At 42.2% G+C, this 13,205-nt stretch overlaps 1 protein-coding gene across 1 annotated transcript in view; it reads right to left on the reverse strand.

Annotated features, from left to right (window-relative positions):
* Window positions 1-13,205, reverse strand: part of MPDZ (multiple PDZ domain crumbs cell polarity complex component) — a 798,673-nt gene that overhangs the window by 233,577 nt on the left and 551,891 nt on the right. Inside the window, exons 36-38 of the mRNA XM_085633687.1 lie at window positions 9,502-9,594; window positions 9,336-9,410; window positions 5,525-5,708 (exon numbers count right to left, since the gene is read on the reverse strand). Of these exons, the coding sequence (XP_085489813.1) occupies window positions 5,525-5,708; window positions 9,336-9,410; window positions 9,502-9,594 (352 nt within the window). The remainder of the gene's footprint in view (window positions 1-5,524; window positions 5,709-9,335; window positions 9,411-9,501; window positions 9,595-13,205) is intronic.

Raw genomic sequence — 13,205 nt, forward strand, 5'->3', positions numbered from 1 at the left:
TACTTTACTCTTTAAGACTCCGTTCTACATTCACTGTACAAACAATTTGCATTTCTGAAATTCATATCATGGGGGAACACCAATAGTGTCATACCCATGTCAATAATGATCGGTGAAATATAAATATTCAGGAGCAAGAGCCCTCACCCACCCAAATTGGTGTCATGCTTCGTCATCGGGCAGCTCCTCATTGGTCAGGCACTGCAATGCCCAATGAGCTCCTCGAGGGGGCTGTTTGACAGAATTTCTTTTAAGTGAATTCCCATAATGAGCCTGATGAGAGGGTGCTGAATGTGTATATTGGAGAAAAAGAGTGGGGTGTCAAAAATGAACAAGGGCCCCTTAATGACTAATTTATTGGCAAGAGATCTTGTCATGACTAAAAACAACATCAAACTAAAAAGGAAATAATGTTCCTTCGTATCTGAAGGGATCAACGTAAGTAGAGGTCAAAAAGATTCTTGCAAAAAAGGGGAGTCACGAATGATCTATGGCAATTCGTCAGGATTGCCAAGATATCCTAATCTATGTGGATTCGGGACTGGTGTCCAAATAGGTAAAGTGCCCAATCCAAAAACACACCTATAAAATGTGGCTAAACCAATACCTCATGTAAATAATAATTAGATGAGAGAAAGTCTGACCCAGTTGGGATAGCACACATGCCCCATAGGTAAAACAGGGAATGTTGCTCACTGTACAGTTTGGCGTCACATGCAGTCAGTTACCAGTGACCTACCCCTCTATGCAATCCTGGTGGTCAAATCCTGCTGGTCTTTTTGTGATTTTCAACTATTAATATGATTTGACATAAGTGGTCCTATAGGACGAGGGCCAAAAGTCAGATATATGAAACTCAAATTACCCAGAGCCACAACCACATGAAAGTATTACACATGTAGTTATATGTAATATATGAAAAGGAAGAGATTTAAGTTTTAATACTTGATTAAAAATCACATTACCACAAATGTATATGATGACATGCAGTGTACATAGAGTGTACCCAAATACAAATTACAATAACTGTCACAATAAGCTTCAACAGTAATGTTCCACACAGAGAACACAATACAACATAAATAGCATGTCTTGTAGTTTTCCACAATTACACTGCTTGTGTGTCACATTTAGGGCTTGATAATATTTTCGTGATCACAATGAGCTAATTTGTCTGGAGTACTTTTAGTAATCACCTTGGGTACACCTCATGGTAGCAGTGTGTAGTCTGCTGTAAGCACCAGTTCAATCCCAAATTTGCTTCTATATTACTATGACCGTTTATAGGGAGAGTGCGGCTATTTTTTCCACTGCTACCCTTGTGATGGTCCAGAAGATAATAGTGAGACAACAATATATTTAGAGAGACTTGGGTACAAAATAGATCATTAGACTCAATGGGGATTCAATGGTAGGGTATCTAAATTCATTCTCTAATAACAATGTTTTTTCAAACCTCTACCTAAGCCTTGCAAGTTGGCACAGGTCTGTTTATGTTCTAAATGTGTGCTAGTTCGTAACAGTTAATAACAATTGGTATATTTGGGTTGTTTTGAAGCCTCTGAGTTGTTGTAGTCCTGTTTGTTGATAAGAATCACATTGCCCTCTTTAATGTAGTGCGTGTTTAGGTATGGGTAAGTACACTCTGTTGTACATTCTAAGAATATTTCAAATCAGTGAGGAGTTCCATGACAATATGGAGAAACAAGGCTGAAGGCTGAGTTCTCCTGTAATGTTATGGAAATCCCATGTCTAGCAATATCCATTTAACATACTTGTTATGCATGGTGACACCCTTACCCTTTCACAAAAAAATCCTTAATCCTTGACTACTTGCTCCTTTGTATGAATGAGTATATTTAAAGATATATAGAAGATGTGTAATGAGAGAGTAAATAGACCAACATACAATATTTTATCTAAGTGTCTTTCAAAAACGGGTATAGCTGATCATGCATTGTAACATTCAGTGAGATTCCTGCTTTTGTGAAATTAATGTTTCTGCCTCTCAATGAGCACTATTAATCCTCAGGCGTTCATCAGGACTGTGATCTAATCTATTATATACTGCTTTAAGCTAACTGAGTTGTGTGGTGATAGTGGTATATGTAGAAATTATGAAGTAATTCTTTTAATTATAGGTCTTGTCAAGGTAAATGGTCTTCAAGGGTTGGAACTTGACCTACACAATCGGAAAGAAAAGATGATGTTAAAATAACAAAGAACAGCTACCAAAATACTATAGCATGCCGGCTCTTATGAATGAACAGAGCAATCCTTTTCTTGTATGGATCTCGATTACAACTTATTTTAAAATAAGTACGGAAATCCTCTCTAGTATTAAAGAGAAACAGTTAAAATATGATTGATTGATTAAAGTTTTTTCCCAGCTTGTGGTCAGTGTGGCATTGTAGATCTAATTTAAGATAATACTAAACCAGTGATTTATTGTTGATTTGGAAGAATACCACATAGGTGGAAGCTGAAAAGGGTCCTGTTGGAAATGGCCCTTTTTGCAGGGTTACCTCATTCGTTTTGCCTCCCTCTTTGTATGACCTCATAGTTGTTGGCTTTAGGATTATGACCACTTCATCACTGCTAAGGTGAATCTGCTTCTCCTCTAAACATGTTGAAATTTGTTTATACTTGATTGCCATATTTAGTTTATCTGTGGGCCCCTTGTAATGTAGCATACCATGTATCCAGGGCCTGTAATCTAAATGCTACTAGTGGGCCTGCTGCACTGGTTGTGCCACCCACAGTGGCCTTTCAAACCTGTCTCAGGCCTGCCACTGCAGGGCCTGTGTGTGCAATTCACTGCCACTTTGACTTGGAATTTAAAACCAATTCCCAAGCCTTAAACTCCCATTTTATTACAGACAGGTCAACCATAAGGTAGGCCCTGAGTTACTAAAGAGCAGGGTGCTGTTAAACTAAAAGGCAGTGCATGTACTTTTAAGTTTAACATGTCCTGGCAGTGACAAACAACTAAAATCGTTTTTCACTGCTGTGAGGCCTACTCCTTCCATAGGCCAGCATTGGGCATGACTTCAAATACCTTTTACGCTGTAATTCCTGATTGGAAGGGAATAGCTACTTCATGTTTAATATCTTTGGAATGGTGATGATAAATCCTCTCAAAAAGTAAAGTCGGATTTGACATCACCATTTTAGAAATGCCACTTTTAGGAAGTGGACATTTGTCTGCACTGAACTTTGCTCTGTGTGCATGCAGCTTGTCTCCAATACACGTCTGTGCTGGGTGAGGCTACACTTTGAGAATTTCCTCTAGACAGCGACATTCATCTACATACTTGTAGCCTTCCTGAGCAGGAAGGGAGAGAGGTGACTCACACATCTGAATAGGTTGTGTCCTGCAATCACACAAAGGGCTGATTTATCCCCTACTGGTAGTCTGGAGCCAGGGCTGGGTTGAAAGGGAACCTTGTGCACTTCAGAGAACTCTTTTGAAGTCACCACCTACATTGTGGTTGTAAATACTAGGGCTCTGGCCCTATCACATCAGTACACTACTGGACCTGGGAAGAACTCTGCTGGAGTAAAGGATGCTGTGCTGAAAGGATTGCCACTTTGATGTGACTGACTGTTCAGAGGAATTGCTTCTATGCTTTGCTGGGATGCCCAGCTTCCTGCTGATCTCTGCCCTTCTGAGGACAAGGACTGGAACCTCTCAATTGAAATTAGAGTCACTCCAGCGGCTTGCTGGTTTGACTCCTGTTTTTTGAAGTCTCAGGGACACAAAAGACTTCCTACAATCATGCTGGTGCTGCTGGACTCTGCCAACTGTGAGTCCTACCCTTGCCTGTGGTGTCCCTCCAGTCTTGGGCCTCAGAAGTGGGTTTTTGCAGCTTTCTTCCTACATCGAAGCAGGTGTGACTTTGCGCCAATCAGAACAGACGCATAGCCTTCAACACCGAAGTAGCTGCCGCTCAACGACAGCATTTCTACAGCCGGCGCGACTCGATTCAACACTGACGGACAGCGAAGCTCAACATCAACGCAGCGCCTGCATATCGCAAAGGGGTTCGACACTGAAGTTTCCATCAAAAAAGGCGATGCTCGTCTCTATCGACGGTTAGAATATGGTGCGGAATCTATTCGACTACTCGCCTCGAGTCTTCGATGTCATCACTTTGCTCCATCTAAGGTACTTTGTTAGTGGGACCAGTCTGAGTCTTGTAGCTGGCCTACCCTAGATCGTGGTTGGCCTGAAGTTTAGATTTAACCCGGTCCCTCGCGATCTCAAGTAACATTTTGACTGCTAGTGACTTCTAAGCATATTTTTGGTTTATTCTTTAAAAATGTATATCTTGACTTCTACTTATTGGACTTTTGACATTTTGGGCTTGTTTTACTTAGCTACATATTCTCTATTCTTCTAAACCTGTGTGGAGTCTTTTTGTGGTGTTTTCATTGAGTTACTGTAATGTAAGTGTTACACATATACTTTACACATTGCCTCTTAAGGTAAGCCTGACTGCTCTGGGCCAAGCTACCAGAGGGGGTGAGTACAGGTTAATTTAGGCTTTGTATCTGATTTACCCTGACTAGTGTGGTGGTCCCTACTTGAACAGGGTGCAAACCTCTGCCAACTAGAGACTCCATTTCTCACAGGTCCTCATTGCGCTGGCCTAGTTGATAAATGGCAAGCAATACTGCATAGGGTTGTGGTATGATCATTCATTTTACCCTCCTCAGAATCTGGGTTAGAGCACTGAGTGCACAAAAGTAGCCTAAAGAGTAGGGGCTCTGAATCTGCTCAGAAAGTGCTGTATGTAAGAGCAAGCATGTGAAAAGAGTCTCCAGTTGTGAGCAGATTCCTGAAAAGGAGAGAGGCATGAAAGAGAGTGAGAGTTGATAGTAGGCATTACGTGTTCATATTTTACTGTGGTGAATACTGTGGTGAATCTGTTTTTGCTTTATGAACATAAAAATAGGTTCTAGTCTGTTTCCATGTTGTAATATTAGCATTTATATTGCACTTAATACAGTTCTTAAAGCATAAGTAGCACATTTTTCAGGGTGCAGGCATTTGTTTTTGTTATTTGATTGAGGTTTGAGGAGTGATTGCTCAAGGTCTGGTTCAGGCACTTTATCTAGATTAGTGGGCGAGTAAAAGGAGTATCAACATGGAAGATATCGGACAGGGGTATTCCAAAGGATTTTTCCTTTTTCTTCTGATGACAGCCCATTGTTTAGCCACTTATTGCCATGGTGCCTTTAATGGGTGGCACTGCACTCATAATCATCCATAGAAAAGTATCCAGGTAGGTAGGTTTGATGTAATGTTTTGCACATGCAGGTTTGGTATACTGATGCTGTTTTTTCCTGAGTGGAGATATAACATACTAATTAACCTACTGACAAACAAAATACAAACAGGTACATATTTTAACCACTCCATGAATCTCAGTTACTTGGCACGTTGATTTCTTACTACCTTCAAGCTGCCACCATTCCCATCAACACATTTCCTGATAATTTATAAGAAACAGTATCTTACTTCTGACTGCTTCTGGCTCTGTTGGGCCGCTAGGTGGTGACAGCACAGTCTGAGGGGGGCTCTTTCTCTCTGGAACAGTCTCAGTGGCCATTAGAGTTGACAGAGACATGGATTGATGGACAACATCTTCTGAGCTGATTGTCAGGCACACTGTGTTCCTTGATTTCTTTAAAAGAGTGATAACCTAATGGAAAACAAAAACAAATAGCAAGCTGATAAGCAAGGATGAAGTGTAACAAGGATATCGGCATTTATGGGCCCTTTCTGAAAGGTTGCACTAATTTAAATCGTTCCTTGGTGTCCTGTATGCATTTTTGGATGTTATCAGCTTAAAATACAAGATCAAGTACTATTACATTTTTTACTTGATTGATCACAGACTATTAGCATCTAAATAGAGGATCAAAAGTAGGAACCAAGGTAATCCTTCGAAGGGCTAACCATTATTTTTTAAAAAAATATTAATGGAGATATGGTAAAATTTTCGCCTATTTCTACTACCCTTCGATGATTACAGGGAAGGCAGTTTAGACTGCTCCTCTGGGAGAAACTTGTAACATCCTTCCGGAATCACAGTTCCTGACTAGTCTCTTGGATTTCTTCTAGTATGGATGTTTGATTTGGGAAATTTCAGGGTAGGGGGCAACCATCCTGGTCAGTGATCAGCTCTGCTAGTTTTCCACTCCCTGTCAGAGTGGACATTATTTCTCCCTGTTCAGGCTCCTTGGTTGTTAGTCTAATCATGGAGTACGAAGGGCTGAACCTGCCTGTACTGGTGTTTCAGCAGGACAGAGCTGTTTTATGCACTGATGGTGGGTACCTCAACCCAGTCTGACCAACTGGTACAGTGAGGTGCAATGTTATAGGTAAGTGGAGGCAGCACCAGCATCAATGAAGGAGGCTGCAGTGGTGTTATGAGCTTGCACCTCAGCAGATCTTGCAGGCTTGAATCTTCCTCAAGCACAGACACAAAACCCACCATCCAAACAAGCTTGGAGTCCACCCATGGCAAATACTTAGATGTTGATACAGACCCCTGTTGATGTTGTTCTCCTCTGGCACCTTGCTTTTCTCTTATAGGGACTGCCGACTGTGGTCCAGTTTCTCTTTGCCACTGATGTTGAGACCCTTGAATCTGGTATAATGTGTTGCTGCTTACCCAACTGGATGAGCAAGAAAAAAGCAGAACAAGGTTTAAGCTGTGTCCTGGGCATCTCCATAGGAAACAGGGCTGGGCAAGGAGGAAATACCCCTAACAGAACAAGGTGTGACAGAGAGCACTGGAAACAACTTAGTGCTATGCCAGACATCAGAGCATAGCAGCAATCCTTCATAATAGACAACCAAAGTCAACTGAGTCAAAGGCACAAAAGAGATACCCTAAGCACAGAAGAGGCAAGGAACATCTTTAAATAGATGTCTTCAAGGTGCTACTCTAAAAATGTAAAAGAGCCAACTCTCCCTCATGTCTAGGTGCAAGCCTAGATTGAAAGATGTTGAGGGCAATTTGTTTTTCCATATTGTCCTGTGATTGGAAACTAATCGGCATCTTAATTATTTGGCCCACAATGTGTACCTCTTTGAGGGACCACCTACTGGCTATCACGTAAGGTTCTATGCAGTCCTCAATAACTAGTATATTTTGCCATTCATGTCTGAGATATAACTGTTGAATGTATAAGCTGGATGTTAAATGTGTGGGTTTTACATAGTGACAAATGGTCTGGTAAGTGGTGGAGTCCATTGGACTCTAATTGTGCCTGTTGCACATGATCATGGTCACCACTTTGTAGGGATGCTGGCACCATTTTGCACATACCTGCCCACAAGTATAAATTTCCAGCTCAACCTTAGTAACCCAAATATCGGATATGCTTGGGGAATCAGAAAGGTAACAGGCTCCTTCCCTTCGATGATGCTGGGTTTCACCCTGCCAGAGTGAACCCCACACCTCCCTCTTTTCTGTTCATGGCCATTATCACCTTGCGCAATGGCTTTCATGTCTGGAGACTTTGAACATCTACTTAAGCCAACATTACCAGGCTACAGAAGAGACAACCAGGGCAACATGCCCAGACCACAAGGATGTTATGATAAGAACATGCCCATCTAAAAGATGGGAGGGGTCTAAACACATTCAAAAGATGAAATTCATGTGATTAGTTATGTTAGTCCGCTAGAGGAAGATAAGAACAAGCCTCCTCAGCAATTTATTCAATGTGAAGTTCTGTTCACACATACAGATGAGAAGAAAACTGGGAATAAGAAGCGGGAATGAAGCGGGCATTGCCTTGATACTGGACCGCTGGAGAGAATGGTGAACATACCTGTTTGCATGAGAAGTTGGAGTGCACCTACCAAGAGCTATAAACCTAATCAACTGACAGCCAGACCCAGTAACTTGAAGGATCTGATTGCAGGTCATCTTTACAGACTCAGATGACACTTGAGCCAAAAAGTTGTACCAAGTAGTAGCACAAAAACACATAGCTTTTGGTTCAGGGAGAGGCTCCATTGCTTTCAACTACCAATATGGCTCAGTCTGATACATTCAGCACCCTCCCTAATAGACACGGGGTGGTGGAACTTTCCGTTCTGCCATCATGAAGGTCTTGAGAAATCTGAACCTCAAACCTACATTGCACCAGCTGGGCCAGGTCACCATAATTTCCTGCATCTTTGACACGGTCTTCCTAATAGCACTTCTGGAGATATTCCTAGTTAAAACCCCGCTTGAGACCCAATGTCAGGGCCACTAGTCAACTAATCAAGGGCATTCTTGTTGCAGTGGCGATGGGCAGTTGTGGTTGTACACGGTCAGTGGGTGCCGTCACCATCAGAAATTCTTGACCACCGCTTTACAAGTACAGGCCTCTTACGTGGCCATCTTGATCCTATCCAGACAAACTCTCCAACCCATTAACCATAATATAAGGTCTATCGAGCACTGTAGAAGATAGTTCTGCTATTTAGTCAAAACATGATAAGAGGACTATCCTCTGCAGTTCAGGAGTGATACCTTTGGTTATGTCTACAATACTACAGATATAATATGAGGATTATCGTCATTTATACAGAAACAAGACCTTCTGTGGTACCAATTGTGCTATAGGCTTAAAACAAAGACTCTCTTTTTCAACACAGAAAATAGATCTTATATTAGGTTTACTGGCACATTGCAGAAGCGAGAATGTAACTGAACTGTGCTGGGCAGTTGGGGTGTACCGGTGAGTGGGGAGTGTACAGAGGAGCTTGCGCCCAACAATGCTAAGGTCTGTCCTCTTAAGTAGGGCAATGTGTACACTGTGAAAAGTTAACCAATTGAAAGCGGATTGGGCATGAACCTTTAGAGTAAAAACTGGCCCATGAATATAAGCATGCATGAATTTGTGGTATAACAAAGGTATGTGATGAGATGCAAAAATTGTAAACTGTCACATGTCAGCTGATAAAAGTAGACTGAATCCATTTTTTATTAAATTGGTTACTTCTAAGCTTTTAATATTTTTCCACAACAGATTTTGGCATACAAGTACAGTAATGTATGGAAAAAAGGATTATATAAACTGCTTAAATCTGATATGGTCCGCCTTGATATTTCTGATTTGCAAGGAGCGGATGGAAAATAGCCCAATAGCACTACTGGGAAAGTTAAAGCTCATTAAACAATTGTTATTTAAAAAAAAATATTTGTGATGTTGTAATCCCTCAAACTGCCCCCTTCATGAAGTTGTGATACTGCTAATGAATGGTGTACAATATGAAATCCTTATCCAAAATGTATTCCTGTTATATTAGGTGAGGTGGGTACCTTTTCAATTGGATGGCCCACAACTGGCTCTTCATCCACAGCCAGGATTCGATCACCTACTTTAATGCGCCCATCCTGTGAAAATAATTAGCCATCGGTTACAAGGAAAATCATAGGCAAAAACATCTACTTTTTGACGCATTTCAGGGCCATATCACATTGTTACCTTTGCTGCTGCTCCATGGTCTGTTATACTTTTAATAACAACACCATTCAATGTATCTTCTTCGCTGATGGCAATACCAAGTCCTCCTTGATCCTGTGTGATAGACCCAAAGTTAACCAGGTTAATTTTATTTATTTTAAAAGCTTTATATAGTGCTGGCTAGACCCAGAGGTATCAGAGCGCTTTACATGAGTAAGATAATATAAAAATGGCATACAAGTAGATAAAAGATAATGAAACAACATGCAAAGTATACAAATCAAAATAGATACAAAGGTGCAAGAGATAAACACTTCAAGTAATTAGGTGGGTGATGTTAAGGAAATGGACAGATAATTGGAGAAATATAACATGGTGATTGGGGATCAAGTGCAGGTCACAGGTTAGGACCCCCAATAATAATTGGACCAACATGGCATACAAGTAGATAAGGAATAATGAAAACAACATGCGGGATATACAAATCAAATAGGTAAACAGGGGCAAAAGCTATACGTTTCAGGTAATTAGGCAGATGTTGTTCAGGAAAAGGACCAGTTTTACTGGCCAAATATAACATGGTGATTGGAGATCAAGTGCAGGTCACAGGTTAGGATCCCCAATAATAATTGAGGAGGTGGATTTTGAGCTCTTTTTTGAAGCTGGAATAGGAGGGGTTACAGCGCAGGTTTTTTTGGAGGGCATTCCAGATGATAGGGGCATTACCACGGAAGGAGCGTGATTGTGTGGATTTCTTTTTATGAAGTGGTGGGATTAGGAGGAGGGTGTTGGTACTTCTCAGAGTTCGTGTGGTGCCTGCAATGAGGAGTTTCTTTGAGAGGTACTGCGGAGTGTTTTGGTGGAGGACTTTATGAGTAATGCAGGCAGTTTTGTAGGCGGGTCTTCCCATCAATAGGGAGCCATTTAAGAGATTTGAGAGCTGGGGATATATGATCTAAACGTTTGCAGTCTGTGATGAGCCTAGCTGCAAGGTTGAGCACAGCTTTGACTGGAGCAAGGTGGACCTTTGGAATTCCGTTGAGGATGGCGTTACCATAATCAATACATGAAAGACAAGTGACTGTACAACAAGTTTAAAATCATTGGTAGGTATAAAGGGTTTGATTTTCTTGAGGTGACGGAGAGTGAAGAGGGCTCCTTTAGCGGAGTTTTTGATGTGGACGTTGAGGGTTAGGGTGTTGTCGATAGAAATACCAAGAGATTTGACGGAGTTGGACAAGGTGAGTGAGCAGTTGAGTGCGTTAAGGTGAGAGATCCAGGATTGAACGGGCAGAGAGTTATTTTTAGGGGAGAAGAGAATGATTTCGGTTTTATTAGGGTTAAGTTTGAGATGATTGGAATGTAACCAGGTTTGGATCTTGGTGAGGGTGTTGTTCAGGTGTAGGATGTCATCATGAGTTTTAATCTTGGAAAAGATTTGGGTGCCATTGGCGTAGAGGTGGTAGTTGATGCCTGCTTGTTTAAGAATGATGGTGAGGGGTTCCATGAAGAGGTTAAAGAGGGAGGGAGAGAGAATAGATCCTTGGGGGACTCCAAGAGAGACAGGAGTGGGGTTAGAAAGACAGTTTTGAATTTTGATTTGCTGAGTTCGGTGTTGTAGGTAGGAGACAAACCATTTGTAGGCAGTACCATTAAGGCCGAAACGGGTCCTAAACATGTTAAGGATGGCTGAATGGTTAGCTGTATCGAAGGCTGCAGAGAGATCAAGGAGGATAAGAAGGCAAGTCTCGCCTTTATCGAGTGAGTGGTGGATGTCATCGATAACACAGAGCATTGCCGTTTCGGTGCTGCAGCCTTTCCTGAAGCCTGATTGAAAGGGGTCGAGTAGGTTGAAGTTTTCGATGTGTTTGTCTAGTTGTACTAGGACACATTTTTCAAGGACTTTTGAGAGAAGTGGGAGGTTAGTGATGGGGCGTAGATTATTTAGGTCACTGGGATCAGCATTGGGGTTCTTGATTATGGGAGAGATTTGTCCAAGTTGAAGGGAGGTGGAGACACAGCCAGTGGAGAGAGAGGTGTTGACGATTGTGGTCCAGTATGGGGTAATGATGTGCTTAAGGGCAGGGATAAGGTTAGAGGGTAAGGGGTCTTTTGTGTGGGAGGATGGTTTAAGATTACCAATTACTTAAGGACTTCTAGCTCAGTCATGGGGAGGAAGTTGAGCAATGAGGCATTATTCTTTAATTGTGAGTTATGGGAGTTGGATTCCGGAGATGTGGTAGGGGATAGGTGTGAAGAGTGGTTGGGGGGGTGGAGAATTAGGTGGGTGAGGAGTGTCGCTGGGGAGCGGTAGGGTAGCGGTCGGAAGAGAGAAGGGGTCAACAGGTGGAGGGGATGTGGCGTAGGAATTAGCGATGAAGACAGGTTTGCATTGGGAGTTGGAGGGGAGCTGTGTGGGAAGGAAGGATTGATCAATTTTAGTTATTTTTTCCGCGAAGAAGTGGGAAATTTCTTCACATCTGGCGGAGGAGGCGATCAGATTTGGAGGTGCTGTGGAAGTTTGGTTTCAAATGATTTTGAAGAGTTCCCTAGGTCTGTTTTTGGAATGATCAAGTTGAGTGCGGAAGAAGGATGCCTTTTCCTTGAAGATGTGTTTTTTCTACGTGGATATAGCACGTCTGAGGAGTGCAAGATGGAAGGGAGAGGGATGATGTCTCCAGGTTCTTTCCGACAGTCTGAGAGACCATCTTTCGTTATTAAGCTCGGTAGTAAACCAAGAGTTAGAGGGTGTGTTTCTTTGGTTTTTGAGTTTAGGCGGGCCAATTGGTCAAGGATACCGGTGACAGTATTGTTAAAGTGTTCAGTGAGCTCATTGGCATTTTGTGAGGGGGAATGAGAAGTTATTGAGCTTGGATTTTAGACTCAAGGACACCAGGGGGGATACATTTTAGATTCCTGGTCAATTTCTTAGGTCTGTTGATTTAGGAGGTAGGGAGATTTGCAGTGGTAGCAATGGTGAACAGTATAAGGTGATGGTCAGACCAGTCGATGGGGACAATATTAGTCAAGGAGGCCAGATCTTCGTTGGAAAGGATGGCGTCAAGGTTGGCTCCTTTAGTGTGAGTAGGGGACAGGCATAGTTGTTTCAGTTCATTGATCTCAAGTAGATTATTGAGGAGGAAGATAGTAGGATCATCAGAGTCGTTCCAATGGAGGTTAAGATCTCCAAGAAAGAGTTTTTTTGAGTTGGATAATGAGGATTGTGTCAGGACCTCAGATAAGTCCTCGATGAAGGGCTGGGGGGTGATAGATGTTATGTAGACAAATTGGGTGGGAGTTTTGAGTTGTCAGTTCAGCTTCCAGGTATTCGCAGGAGGAGTAGCCAGAATTATTGACAAGAGATAGCTGAAGTTAATTTTTAAAGATAATGGCTAGACCACCCCCAACTCTGTCAGGTCTATCTTTTCTAAAAATAGAGTATCCCGGGGGGGAGAGTAGGTCTAGTATGCTCGTTGAGTGGTCGTTGAGCCAGGTTTCTGTGAGGAATGCAATGTCAATGGATTCACTCAGGATAGTTTCCGAGATTTCCGTGGCATGCTGGACTGCGGAGCGACAGTTGACAAGCATACATGTAAGTGGTGTGGGGTTGCATATGGAGGGTGGGCAAGAGTGGATCGATGTGAGTTGTGGCGGTGGTCTCGGGGAGGCGGGGGAGGAGGGGATTCTATTAGTCCCTAGGATAACAGGGATGTGGGTTAATGTAA

The sequence above is a fragment of the Triturus cristatus genome, chromosome 2_1, assembly GCF_964204655.1.
Source record: "Triturus cristatus chromosome 2_1, aTriCri1.1, whole genome shotgun sequence".
NCBI lineage: Eukaryota > Metazoa > Chordata > Amphibia > Caudata > Salamandridae > Triturus > Triturus cristatus.